This window comes from Lineus longissimus, chromosome 19 (genome assembly GCF_910592395.1).
Source record: "Lineus longissimus chromosome 19, tnLinLong1.2, whole genome shotgun sequence".
NCBI lineage: Eukaryota > Metazoa > Nemertea > Pilidiophora > Heteronemertea > Lineidae > Lineus > Lineus longissimus.
The window spans coordinates 10,681,905-10,695,540 of NC_088326.1; the positions used below are offsets into that span (position 1 = coordinate 10,681,905).

General features: G+C 44.5%; 2 protein-coding genes across 2 annotated transcripts; one reads left to right on the plus strand and one right to left on the minus strand.

The window, feature by feature from the left end:
• Positions 1-550: 550 nt before the first annotated feature.
• Positions 551-6,796, plus strand: LOC135503386 (uncharacterized). The gene is made up of 2 exons (XM_064796946.1): positions 551-574; positions 4,695-6,796. Exon 2 carries the CDS (start codon positions 4,703-4,705, stop codon positions 6,794-6,796), a length of 2,094 nt encoding a protein of 697 aa, XP_064653016.1. The 5' UTR covers positions 551-574; positions 4,695-4,702.
• Positions 6,797-7,157: 361 nt separating this feature from the next.
• Positions 7,158-11,193, minus strand: LOC135502728 (tauropine dehydrogenase-like). The gene is made up of 4 exons (XM_064795702.1): positions 10,749-11,193; positions 9,936-10,143; positions 8,760-9,549; positions 7,158-7,983 (listed from the first exon to the last, which is right to left on the minus strand). The coding sequence occupies exons 1-4, from the start codon at positions 10,793-10,795 to the stop codon at positions 7,715-7,717; spliced, it is 1,314 nt and encodes a 437-aa protein (XP_064651772.1). The 5' UTR covers positions 10,796-11,193; the 3' UTR covers positions 7,158-7,714.
• Positions 11,194-13,636: the final 2,443 nt, after the last annotated feature.

Consider the following 13,636-nt stretch of genomic DNA (forward strand, 5'->3'; position numbering starts at 1 on the left):
CAGGCGCCTGACTTACTATCTCAGGCGCCTGACTTACTATCTCAGGCGCTTGACTTACTAACTCAGGCGCTTGACATACGAAAACGAGGCTGGTTGATGCACGCGCGATACTGGGCATTTTACATTTTTGACATAAAGGCGTCGCAGAAGAAGAAGGGTCACTTAGCAAGGACGCGTCTTAGATGCCTTGCACTAATCCTAATGCCGAACCGCTCTTTGAGAACAGCGAGGATTTCCTTCTAATTCAGCGCAAGACCGAACAGTTCCTTAACGATGGCATCCAGCTTAGTGAGCTCACCAGCCTCGTTTTCGTAAGTCAGGCGCCTGAGTTAGTAAGTCAGGCGCCTGAGATAGTAAGTCAGGCGCCTGAGATAAAAATTAAACATCGTCATTGAAAATAAAAATCACAATGTCCTTTCCCAACCACCGTAGAATCAGACGAAGCACTGATCACCGCAAACCTTCGAAAATACTACAGTATGTGTGATCGGTGGCAACCTCAGTCAATGACAGTACATTCGTTTTATTAATGAAGTATATAATATTGCGGCGACCTGAATAGACAAGATTCAAGGTAAGGTTTTAAATTACTTCCCGACTTGAAGATATGCCAGTCATTAGCCAGATGTACCAGACGGCATGTCAGGACACCCTTATCTGAGAGCCAAGAGCCACCAACCAAGAGCCAAGACTCCATTAAATAGCAAAGTGCCACCAGAAAAGCCAAGAGCTAAAGAAAAGTATGGCTAATGAATATAATTATTATCTTTGGGAATCCTCAGCAATCAAAACTGTTTTTTTTAAAAGACATGATATTGCTCGAGTTTATAAGTTCTTGAAAGCGGCCAATTCAAGCAAATAATGAGAGTAGGATCGCCTCATCGCAATACACTAGGCAAGGAGTGCCTATCTACATGTATTGTAAAAAAACGGTAATCGTGGCTCTTGGCACTTGGCTCTTGGCTCTCAGATCAGGGTGTCCCCGGCCGGGCGGTAGGATCTACCAAGATAAACATTGACACAGAGAGTATTACTTGCCTCAACAGCATCAGTCAGGAACTCATGAACTAAGTCGGTGCTTCAAGGGAAAGTGTCACTATGACTGTGATAGAGGAAGTCACGAGATCGAATGGTGAATTAGGACTTGACATTGGTGATTTAGGGAACGGTCTGGCTGTAATAAATGGGGGTCATCAAATCAGAAGAGGTAAAACAAAGCGGGATTTCCGACAATTGAAGAAGGTGTGCAACATAACCTTTCAAAAAAATCGGCCGTGTGCGGTAGTTTTCCTATTGAAGCATCTACCTGACTCTCGCCTTGCTACATTAGGCTCATCTGATGGTGATTTCGCGAACACGATTTACTTCCATGACGAAGTATCTTCTTCACTGACGGGCACAATCACAGAGGGAGTTCACCCTGCTGATGACTTGGCCTTCACATCCACTGGTGAAGTAGTAGTGGCAAGATGGGAAAAGCCGCCCATTAGAGTTTTCAAGCCTGCTACTGGTGCATACCGTGATATTAACATTACCCATGATGGGGAGGTGATTGGTAGGCTGTGGCGTGTTGAGACTGATGAGTCTGACAACATGTTTGCCTTAACTTCTTTCAGTAATTCATTTCTTTTTGTTGTGAAACCGAATGGCACCGTCATTCAGTGTATCAGGTTACCTGGACCTTCTCACCGTATGGGTTTCTGTTCACTGAATAGAACCCTATATATCACTGCTAGTGACAGGATCCTGAAGTTTCACTGGAGTAATGACATCCTTGAAGAGATCTCATCATGTTCACAGGGCGTGGAAGGATTCTATTGCTATGATGTTTGTATTGGTAGCGGTGGCGAGGTGTTGGTGGCTGGTTGGATGGGGAACCGTGATATCGGTATCTACCAGGTGACGGAAGGAGAAGATGAGGAGGACATGGTATTGAGGGAGATAGAGTATAAGATCATATTAATATATTTGAACATATCTTCTTAGCGTATTTTATGATGGGATTTATTGATATACTATTGGTTTATTGGGACTGGGGGTTACTATATACATTAGATCTAGAAAATCTTCCTCTCTTACTCGTCATGCTGGAAAAAATGCGCCATTTTATGCATCGATTTACGTGTAACTTTGTATAGCTATTATCGAGACACAACCCCATACGGTGTCCTCCAAAACTATCAGCCAAAACCGTTGGCGAAGCTCAAGCATGAGAAGACTACAAATGCGGCTCTGACTCTTCAGTTACGATATCATATGACGACATCTTCCCAGCACCATGAACATCGACAACTGGTCACCCATTTGATCGGCTGGATTCGTTTATTTCCCACCAAATGACGTCACTCGCGCCAATGCAGCTGAGTACGTCCTCATCTGACAAGAGCCAGATGTCTGGGCGCTGTTGTTCAAAACAATTATTTGGTGATTGAATTTATCAGCTCGGCTGGTTGGTGAGAAGCGGGAGTGTTGGTCAAAGGACGCCATACGCACCCGCATTTTAATCACCAAATAAACGCTTGAGCCAAACGCACTGTGGCGCAGCGGCGACTTGCGCAGGAAACCCTTACCACTCTGATATACAACCCCCCCCCCCCCCCCACACACGTTCTTGTCTAATTATCTTCCAACCTTCATGGGGGTAGGCTAGAAAACCATACGATATTGATATACATATCTTCACAACCTTAAGCCGCCTAGTTTTCTTCTAACCTTCCAAGGCTTACATTAACTTTTAACCTCTCGACGAACAATTCAGTGACAATGACACCCTCAATAAAAACAATGATTATCGTCCTAAGGTGGTCATCAGGACACCTCTCTAGTAAGGACAGCAGGGTATCCTTGATAAAGAGGATTAGAATGTGTGTCATATGACTGAAGGATTTCCTTTTAGACATTTGTACAATGTAAACTATCATTTGAATGCAGTGTTGAAAATGTTGTGCTCATTTCTAAACGCACGGGATATCTATATATGTTTTATATATTGAATATATTTTTATAGTATAAATATGGGACAGTTTTACGACAAATGGTGCTCATTATTAATGTCTTTGCAAAGGTTGGTTGTCGTTGGCCTAATTTACAAACTGTGTATCGAGTCATTTTATAAAAAGGTGCCGATACAAACATGTGTAAGGAATTGATACAGAACTGAAGGTATAGTTTGGTTGTCTCATGACTTAACATGAAGAATGGAGCTTAATTGATTTAGGCCAAAACCATTGCGCCTAACAGATGTTTTTGTACAAACAGACAGCTCCTTCGAACGGTAGTGTTGTGCAAAAACCTACACCGATAGTGTTGTGCCGGGATCAATGTCCTTCCTGTAACAGCTCTATCCGAGCGATGTTGGCCCCAGTGTTCTGTGAGATAACCTACACCGATAATGAGGTACCGGTGTCAATTTCCATAATCCTCTAACAGCGCTATCTGAGCGATGTTTGGCCCCGGTGTTGTTTCTAAACCGAAGAGAACCGAAAAGACATGGCCCATGTGTAGTGTTATTGTCAATGTATACGTTTATGTTCATGGCTAAGCTGATTTATAAAGCATATGTAATGCTCATATCAGAAACGTTTTGATAATATGACATGGTTTACAACAAAGACAAAGTGTTGCTAAATGATGATCTGGTTTAAACTGATCATCAGTTAGCTATCTGACGACTCCTAAAGCAATATGGCGTCGTTCACACATATAATTACATTGTAGTAACATCTCCTAAAGCTGCAATTATATAGAGTTCACGTTTTCACATGTAACGTGTCACTGTTCACTTTTCATGCGTGACATGAAGTACGAACAAGTCATTTCTAAAAAGTGGGCTACGTACGATTCACGACGACGTCACTTTTCACCTTAACGCCCTGTTTTCAAGCCGAATTAAAGTTAACTCGTGAAAAGTAAATCATGACAAGTTACAACGTAAACCCGACCATGGGAACATTTCCGAACTAGGCGATCGAGGGAACTTGACTCTTTATTTTAAAAAAAATGTTGATTTATCGCCGAGACACGCCTAACATACAAACTACAGTGAAACGTCCCTTAGCGGACACCTCTCTATTAAGGACAATCTCTCTATTAAGGACACTAGTTCTGGGAGTAAAAAAAGGGGAATATCGCCTACTCGATAAAAAGCAATGCCACCTTTTTTCGCCAGCAGCCACTCTTGGCATCAAGGCGAGCAAGAATTTAACGGTCCGAAAATCCTGCACGACCGAATACTATTAATCAATGACAAGAGTTTCTCCATAAGAATCTAGCCAATCACGAGTTCAGAAGACAGAATCTAGCTGACTGAGTTTTCTTCTACCAGGTACATTTTCAATTTCTTAAAGGCCCGGAAAATGAAAAAGTTGGGTAAAACCACATGTCGTGCTGCATTCACTTTTAACAGATTAGCGCATTATACTCTGCAACTGAACAGTCCAAAGCGCTCCGGACCAAACCAAAGAGCACACATACTCTTGTGCAGTACTTTACTTTGCCATTTCAGAACAGTTGATGCCGTGGATCGAAGGAATACCCATCACCACTTTGAGACACGCTTAAACATTTAACCTCAGTTCGAGACCCGAGTTGTTTTATTTCTGATTTTCATTTTCAGTAATTTCTCCCCTACACTACATACAAGACACTATGTGATACTAACGACACTCTCATGATTATTTTTATTCTCTTTCCAGAATTCAAGATGGCCGCCGCCCCTGCCGACAGCAGCTTGAGCAGTGAATTAGAGTGTGCCATCTGCTCCGATCAACTGGAACAGCCGAAGTATATCGGTCCCTGCCACCACACATTCTGCAAGGAGTGCATCGATAAGTATTGGGTCTCCCTTGAGAAGTGGAGAACAATTCCTTGTCCACAATGCCGCGAAGAATGCCCAATCCCGTCAAATGGCGTGGACGACCTGAAGGATAACTTCATGGTAACCAACATCATAGAGACATATCGAAAGCAACAACAGAAAGCTGCACTTCTCGCGAAAATCAAATGTACCTTGTGTCCGAATGGAGCGTCCAGTTTTTGCAAAGATTGTGATTTAAAATTATGTCCTGAATGCAAACGAAACCATGACCGTAACCCCCAAAATCATTACCACCACTTATTTGGTCTCTGCCGCTCCCATGGCAATGGATTGTTGTTTTTCTGCAATCCTTGCAAACAGGCTGTCTGTGGTGGCTGCAGATTATCTGATCACAAAGACTGTGTCCACGAGGTGACACCAAGCCGTCAAGTTGCTATCAACTTAATATCAAGAATCCAAGCCTGTTCGGCTGGACTAGAAGACGCGATAAGGACTCAAGTTGGAGACCAAGAAACGAAACTGTTGGGGCTTCGGAACATTGTCCAGCAACAGTCGACTTCCACTGAAAAGCAAGCGACTGTCGGTACCGAAAATAACATAGCTAAGAATAGGACAGACATCCGGGATCACCAGGCAAAGAGTCAAACGATACAAAAGAAAATCGATATCTTATTGAAGGAAAAGGAGAAGGAGGATAAAATTACAAAGCAACTCGTCAAAGACGTAGACAAACTCGAGAAAGAGAAGGCAAAAATCATCGCAAGCGTCAGAGAGAAGTTCACCAAATCATCTGAGAAGATCAACCTGCGTCTTCGATCCCTTGAGACCCGTAGGAAAGAAATGAAAACAAAAATAGAGCAGGGCCGAGCAGTAGGATCTACCAAGATCACCATTGATACCGAGAGCATTGCTAACCTGACCAGTATCAGTCAGGAACTCGTGGACTTAATCGGTGCTTTAAGGGACAGTGACACTGTGGCTGTGATAGAGGAAGTCACGAGATCGATCGGTAAAACAAAGCGGGATTTCCGACATTTGAAGAAGGTGTGTAACTTTACCTTTCCAAGAAATCCGCCGTGTGCGGTAGTTCTCCGATTGAAGCATCTACCTGACTCTCGCCTTGCTACATTAGCCTCATCTGGTGGTGGGGCGGACACGATTTACTTCTATGACGAAGTATCTTCTTCACTGACGGGCACAATCACAGAGGGAGTTCACCCTGCTAAAGACATGGCCTTCACATCCACTGGTGAAGTAGTAGTGGCAAGATGGGAAAAGCCGCCCATTAGAGTGTTCAAGCCTGCTACTGGTGCATACCGTGATATTAACATTGCCCATGATGGGGAGGTGATTGATGAGCTGTGGTCGGTTGAGACTGATGAGTCTGACAACATGTTTGCCTTAATTTCTTCCAATAATTCACGTCTTCTTGTTGTGAAACCGAATGGCACCGTCATTCAGTGTATCAGGTTAACTGGACGTTCTTACCGTATGGGTTTCTGTTCACTGAATAGAACCCTATACATCGCTGTTGGTGACAGGATCCTGAGGTTTCACTGGAGTAATAACATCCTTGAAGAGATCTCATCATGTTCACACGGCGTGGAAGGATTCTGTTGCTATGATGTTTGTATTGGAAGTGGTGGCGAGGTGTTGGTGGCTGGTTGGATGGGGAACCGTGATATCGTTATCTACCAGGTGACAGAAGGAGCAGATGAGGAGGACATGGTATGGAGGGAGATAGGGTATCAAGGTGGTGAGAAGAGAACAGGTCGTTACTACTCGCCACATATCTGCATCAATTATGATATCGTTATCTACCAGGTGACAGAAGGAGCAGATGAGGAGGACATGGTATGGAGGGAGTATCAAGATGGCGTGAAGAGAACAACTAGTAACGTATCGCCGTGCATCAGCATCAATGATGATAATCTCTGGCTTGCATATGATGACAAGCTTGAAAAGTTCAAGTTGGTTTAAATATTGGGCGTATGTAGACCTACATTTTTGTGTTGACACCACCCTACAGTCTTAGATAACATAAGAACAATGCATGTACCAGGATCGTATCTATCGGGATACAGTGTCTTCGAAAAACCTGTTCTTCATACAGATTTAGACCCTTTTGAGACACAATATGATCTCTAGCTTGGGTCTGGGCGCGGTTGTAGAAAACAATTTTGTCACTTTCAAGGGCGTTTACCGAACTTGGCGCTGAGTGTAATGGACTTAACTGAAGGCAAGTATACTTGCTGTAGGGGATAATGCCGAGTTAAGTAAATGCCAGTGTTAGTTACTAAACTTGCGACGACAGGCAAATTCAAAAACAGGTACAACTAAATTTATGTCGTATCAGCTTATAAACCTATGTAGCTCACAAGTAAAACACAGAAGTAATAAAGTATGCATGTTACATGTACATTGTATGTTACATAACGAACAGCCTTAGCAATAGACCTAATAAATAAACAATGTCACTATAAATATAAACACCACCGAGCTTTGTTTTTCAATTTGACATTTTTATTTAAGGAGACATTTCAAATTATGGTGCATGGCAGTAGAGACTATTCTCTTTCATTCACCACTGATGAGCGTTCGCTGTGCACCAGTTGGGATTATTGACCTAAAGTGGCTCCGCTACGGCCAAAGAGGAGTCCGTCTCAAGTTGCTGTCAACCTAGATTTGGAATCTGCGTGCCCTGGTAGAGACACCAGATGGAGGAATCTCGGTAAAGTCCATTCAGAGGATGAGGATGAGCAAGAGTATCGAACCTAATGATTTTCGAGGGGGGCTATCAACAGGTCTATTAAAATGCCGTTGTCGGTGGCAACACCCCGAGCGGCAAAGTCATTGCTAAATGTACACCGGTATATTCGATTTTTCTCATGTTGGTTGTCAATTTGTCACATTTTCCTTGAGTATTTCTCTCAGTGACGTGAGGCCGTACCTCTGCGGTGCTCTCGTCTCGCGCACATCCCTACCAACGAGCCTCCCGTTTACGACGAATTCCTTCCCGAGACTCTGTTGTGCCCAGTACAAGACCTTGTCCATAGATGGCGTCTCCACTCCGACTATGTCTGCGATGCCTTTTACGACGGCCATTCCAAATGGGATGTCCTCACGGAGGTAGCGGTGTTGAAAATTTGGCATGTATTTGCCCTCAGCTGCAAGACAGAAATTATGCCTACTTGAGTGAAATATAATACACCACTGAGTGTAGGAGATTTAGTGTCTGGAGATTAAAAACACGGTGCCTAGCTTAAAGGGAGGGCACGGGTATTGTCAGACCGTGTCGTATAGCCCATTCTGAGGAAATCACGGGTTAATGTTCGCTTCTCCGGCCCTGCACACAAACCCCCCCGAGACATTCGCCCACATTTGGTGGAGTAGCCAGCGCAGACGTAAGTGCGTCCAATCAGAGCGTCGCTTACATTTGAGTCTAGGAATTTCAATAACGGTACCCAAACTCGCATTCATTCTCCGGCGCAGTGGATAGTAGTGATAGTAGTCCTACACTATGCTTGAATGTTAACGCTGCTTTGGAGAATGAATCGCATTTGATCATGACGACAACGAGAGAGCCGCGTCTCCTTCGAGGTGCGCACTGCAACCTCGATTCTAAGAGATCTGAGTGCAGTTTTCATTCATAAAAATCATAGAAGTACGGTACTAGAACCGAGGTTTAGTTTAATCTCGTTGCTGACTTAAAGGTGACGTACGCCTGTACTTCACCAGATGAGGGCGAATGTCTCAGGGGTTTGTGTGCAGGGCCGCTGAAGCGAACATTAGCCCATGATTTCCTCAGGATATGCTCGGCAAGTTAGTCTTACCTATTGAAAACTCCAGATGTCACCACTATTGCGGCGAACCTGATCGCGTTAAACCCGATGCAGGACCCGTTACGAAACGACTACATGCTATTGTGGAGGTTGTATCTTACCCGTTTTAAGGCAAGGATGTCTCAGACCATCATATGCCTTGTTCGTCTTCAAAGCCGTCATCAGGTTTGTCTTATCCAATATGTCATTCTGAAACGTCGCCAGGTACCAGTTGTAGATGTGCTTCACGCTGCTGAGGTCTGTTTTTGGAGACTGGGCCATGATCTCTCTGCTGATGCTGACAACTTCCTCACTGACGTGCGAGAGGAGTTCAACGGTCGCGGTGGAGACCCCGTGGAAAAACAGCGGTGATTCCTCCACAGGGACCCCTTCCCAGTCCCGCCATTGGCCGTACATGATCGTGGGCTGGGCAATTGCGTTTGGCGCCATCAAGGTGACGGCGAGGAGGTGACCTTTGATCTCGAGCTCAGGGTTGTCGCCCAGCATGTATTGGAATGATGCCAGGTGATTGTGATGGAAAGCAGACGGCTTGCGGGGCAGGTGCACAGCGCCGTCTATCGTCTCCCGCGTCGCCAACAAATCCACCGCCCTTCCGTACTCCCTGATCCGGCTCACCCACGGGAGGGTCTCGAAATCAATCACAGTACACAGGTCTGATTTCTCCTTCAAGATTCCCCGGAGCTGAAACTCGAACCCATTGACCCCAGGCAGGCCAATGATGGTTGATACGGGTCCAATGTACGGCTCAATCGCCTTGAAGTAGTCCTCGTGGCAGTAGGCGGGCACCGTGAAGATGATGATGTGAGTCCCGGGGATCACTTCGCGCGGGTCCTTGGATACGGTAAAGGGGTCCGCGGTAAGTTCTACATTTTCTCCCCGAATTCCACCTCCCTGAAAAATTAAACCGATTTTTGGGGTTGGTTCTAATGTCACAGACAAAACTCGTCTCTTTCCTCATAGTGCTCGCATCAAGACAGGGACTAACAATCATAAATGCCCTCGTAGCACTTCGAAATAATATGTGGGTTTGGGGGTAAGTGATGCAGTAGTTCAGAAAGGTACCCCTGAAAATCTAAGCGGAGATCCCAAGCCAAAACAGAATAAAGAACACATATATTGTACATCAGAGAGGCGCCACCGATGCCCTTCTTTGTATGAATATTCGGGAATGGGGGACACTGTCAAATTAGAAAAGCAAGTGGTCGTATTATAAACTCGGGCTAAGATTAATTGGATATCGAAACGAAGACAATTGAACAACTATACTGGTCAATCACCTTTATGAAGACACTGAAGTTCCCTTCAGCCATGGCCGTGGTCCACTGCTCAGCCTCGTCCCTGTAGAGCGTCAGGACGCGGACCTCGATCCCTGGACGTGAGGCGGCCAGTCCAGCCATGATGTGGGCGCCATTCCCTCCGCCACAAATAGTCACAATTAATTGGTCCTCCGACGCTACGTCGAATGTTTCTTGCCCGGTGGTGAGTCTGGGGATATAGAAGGAGACAATTACTCTTTCAGAAGGTAGGAACCAGGGTGGGTCAAGTATCTGTCTGCTAACTTGCAGTACCGGTACATAGAATACTAATAATCGGATTGCAACCAAAGTTAATGTGATTATGCATCTATGTACTTTTATAAATCTTCTTAATTTTCAATCAAAAATCATGACAAATATGGCTGTCAGGCCGCCATCTTGGAAATCAAACGAAGTCCTATTACTCCTAAACTGTTGAACAGATGTCAACCAATTTCCATGTGACATGTACATTCTTCAATAACCCTGATATTCAGTCAACTTTATAATCAAAATGCTATACTTAGATGGTACCGGTAAATTTCTTTTGTGCCATTGAGCCGAGAATATATTCAATGGAATCAAAACTGGTGAAACTAGCCAGAAACTGTTCTCCCCATATCCATTGCAAATGACATGCATTACATTACCCGGGGCGAGCACATGGTCCCTGGACCATTTCATTTGCTCTTATGATAATTGTCTCTTATTTTGTCACTCAAATATAGTCACAGCTGGTGGTCCTCGGGCGCCAAGCCAAATAGTGGGGTGGGGTAGTGGACAAGGTTAACTTACCCGACACTTCTGAGCAGCCAATCGACGCCGTACACCAAGATTTCCATGCTCCCAACTCGATATATTCCAGGTCCAGGGTCCAGTTTATACGAGGATCCACAATATCCTGCTTCGCTCCAGCCAACGTATATGACTGTCTCGGCACCCCCCGGCGACAACCAGGCTCCGGAGACAGCAGTCCAGTGAGGCCCAGGCAGAGACCTGGAAGAAGGCCTATTTCTAATAAACTCAATCTGCCTGCCGACCGAATCCGTATAGTTGCTCTCTGGCGGCTACAAAATATCCCCTTTGCCTTCGAAATACTCTCAATACTATATTTCGTAACCAGAGATAAGCTCGTTTCTTCGCAAAGACCCAAAACCGTGCCCTTGGTTCGACCGAATCTGTCAGTCAGCTGTAGGCCTGAATGTAAACCTACTATGAGATGAGCAGCTGCTCCCGGTCTACCTGAGACTTGTCTATTCATCCCGTGTACATTGATATCCGATATTTTCCAGGTTGGCCTAGATTTACAGGATTGAATAGGTTGGCCTAGTTCACTGGTCTGATTGGTGAGGAACGCAGGTGAAACCAGGCGCGAAACCACCCGGTGCTCAGTTGAAACCAATGTCCATGGGTTTATACTGTGGAGAAGGAGAGTTAAAACCATGGCTGATGGCCAGAGACCTCTATTAGCCAGCGTGTACATTCTGTGTACATTTTAATGAATATAGGTTGGTGAAAAAAGTACACCAAGGGTGCTTTAATTCCCACAAAATTTATATGTGTTTTGAAGAGGCTTTTATCGAAATAATAGTAAAAACTCAGAACATTCCAATACCGATTGCCGGAGAAAAATTTATTTGTGTACAGCATTGCCATCAAATCGTCACTCGCGGACTGATATGGGCCTATTAGAATACAAGTTCTAAACTGGCCAGTGAGACAATATTTCCTTAAATTAGTTATCAAAAAGTATATCCCCGTTATGGCCTGGCTCTGTAGATTAAGAATCCACCAAAGATTGAAGAATAAATCCACTTTCACCCATCACAGTCATGTATTTACCACAGCTTCATAGTTCAGTACGGACTATGTGTCACTTCCGCCTGTGGATGAATACATGTCTCTGCCCTGATCCTGTGAACAAACGCCATGCCCTATCCCGCTTTAATAGGTTGATCTAATTGCTGAATAACACACTGATTGATTAGGAACAGATCCAATCGGACAATGGCACAACCCTCTTCGGGAAAATGTGTCTTCCTTTCACCATGGTAAATCCACAATTCACCATGATAACTGACAGCATTTTACCATGATGAATTAATTGGGACGGTGAAATATTTCACCATGGTAAGCATAGTAAATCTAACTGCACTATGGTGAGCATGGTAAACTCTGATTTCATCGTGTTAACCGCTGAATTCACCATGGTGAATCTGATCTTTTTTGTACGGGCTCCTGGTGTCAGCAGTTGAAACCTGTGTTCATTGGCTCAAACAGTGAAGACGATTTGATATAGGAGTATCATATATTTTCGTGTGAATGAAGGCCACATGACAGAATCACATCCAATCGGATGATCGGACAAAGGCAAAATTATCTGGTACTCAGTTGAAACCAATGTCTATATGGGTTCATAGAGTTAAGGCGGATAGTTAACATCATGCTTGTTCCTGTGAACGGACGCCATGCCCTAGCCCAGTTCAGGTTGGTCGAATTGCTGAATAACACGCTGATTGGTGAGGAACGCAGGCGAAAACACCTGGCGCTCAGTTGAAACTAATGTCTATATGGGTTCATAGAGCTAAGGCGGATAGTTAACATCATGCTTGTTCCTGTGAACGGACGCTATGCCCTAGCCCAGTTCAGGTTGGTCGAATTGCTGAATAACACGCTGATTGGTGATGAGGAACGTGTCCGATGAGTTATAGCAAACTCTCTTTTATAAAATCGTTTATGAAAACAATCATGTACAATGGTCGTGATAATAGCGTAAGAACCAGAGTCTACTTCGACACAATTTGATTAAAAATGACTTTTATTGACGTAGCTTGATCTCATAAATGACAGCACTCTACCTTCCCTGTCCTTATCATTAGTCCCAGAATCGACCAATCTTTCTCAAAAATTGAATGTTACTTTAATTAAGTTAAATCTGGTTCTCACTGGCTTGTATCCACCATCAGACAAAAGGCGAAACCAATGTTAATTTCCATGGCTTCATAGCGAGAATGCTAAGCAAACACCAATCCTATACTATAATGCCCCCACGGCCAGTTGTGCCGGACTTCCACTCCATGGCCTGCGGAAATCCATCGTGTGTCCGTGGCAGGATGTATAGAGCTTGACGTAGGAAAACACGATATATATGACTACTGACGCATTTCCAACATGTACATGTTCTTCAACGTACAGCAGGCTATGTTGGGACAATGTCGCAACCAACCCACCCATCCGTGTACATTAGGCATTTAGGGACAATGTCACAACCCACCACCAGTCAATGTACTGCAGGCTTTATAGAGACAATATCACAGCCCACCACCAATCAATGTATGGTAGGCTATGTAGAGACAATGTCACAACCCACCACCAATCAATGTATGGTAGGCTACGTAGGGACAATGTCACAACCCACCACCAGTCAATGTACTGCAGGTTATGTAGAGACAATGTCACAACCTACCACCAGTCAATGTACTGCAGGCTACGTAGGGACAAAGTCACAACCAACCACCAATCAATGTATGACAGGCTACGTAGGGACAATGTCACAACCCACCACCAGTCAATGTACTGCAGGCGATGTAGGGACAATGTCACAACCCACCACCAGTCAATGCACTGCAGGTTATGTAGAGACAAAGTCACAACCCACCACCAGTCAATGTACTGCAGGCGAT

Bases quoted from the DNA above. Each gene is read 5' to 3' on its own strand.
- LOC135503386 (XM_064796946.1), top strand. From the start codon at position 4,703: ATGGCCGCCGCCCCTGCCGACAGCAGCTTGAGCAGTGAATTAGAGTGT.
- LOC135502728 (XM_064795702.1), bottom strand. From the start codon at position 10,795: ATGGAAATCTTGGTGTACGGCGTCGATTGGCTGCTCAGAAGTGTCGG. The intron at 9,550-9,935 runs GTGATTGACCAG...TTAATTTTTCAG, and splicing joins ACTTCAGTGTCTTCATAAAG to GGAGGTGGAATTCGGGGAGA. The intron at 7,984-8,759 runs GTAAGATACAAC...TCTGTCTTGCAG, and splicing joins ACATCCTTGCCTTAAAACGG to CTGAGGGCAAATACATGCCA.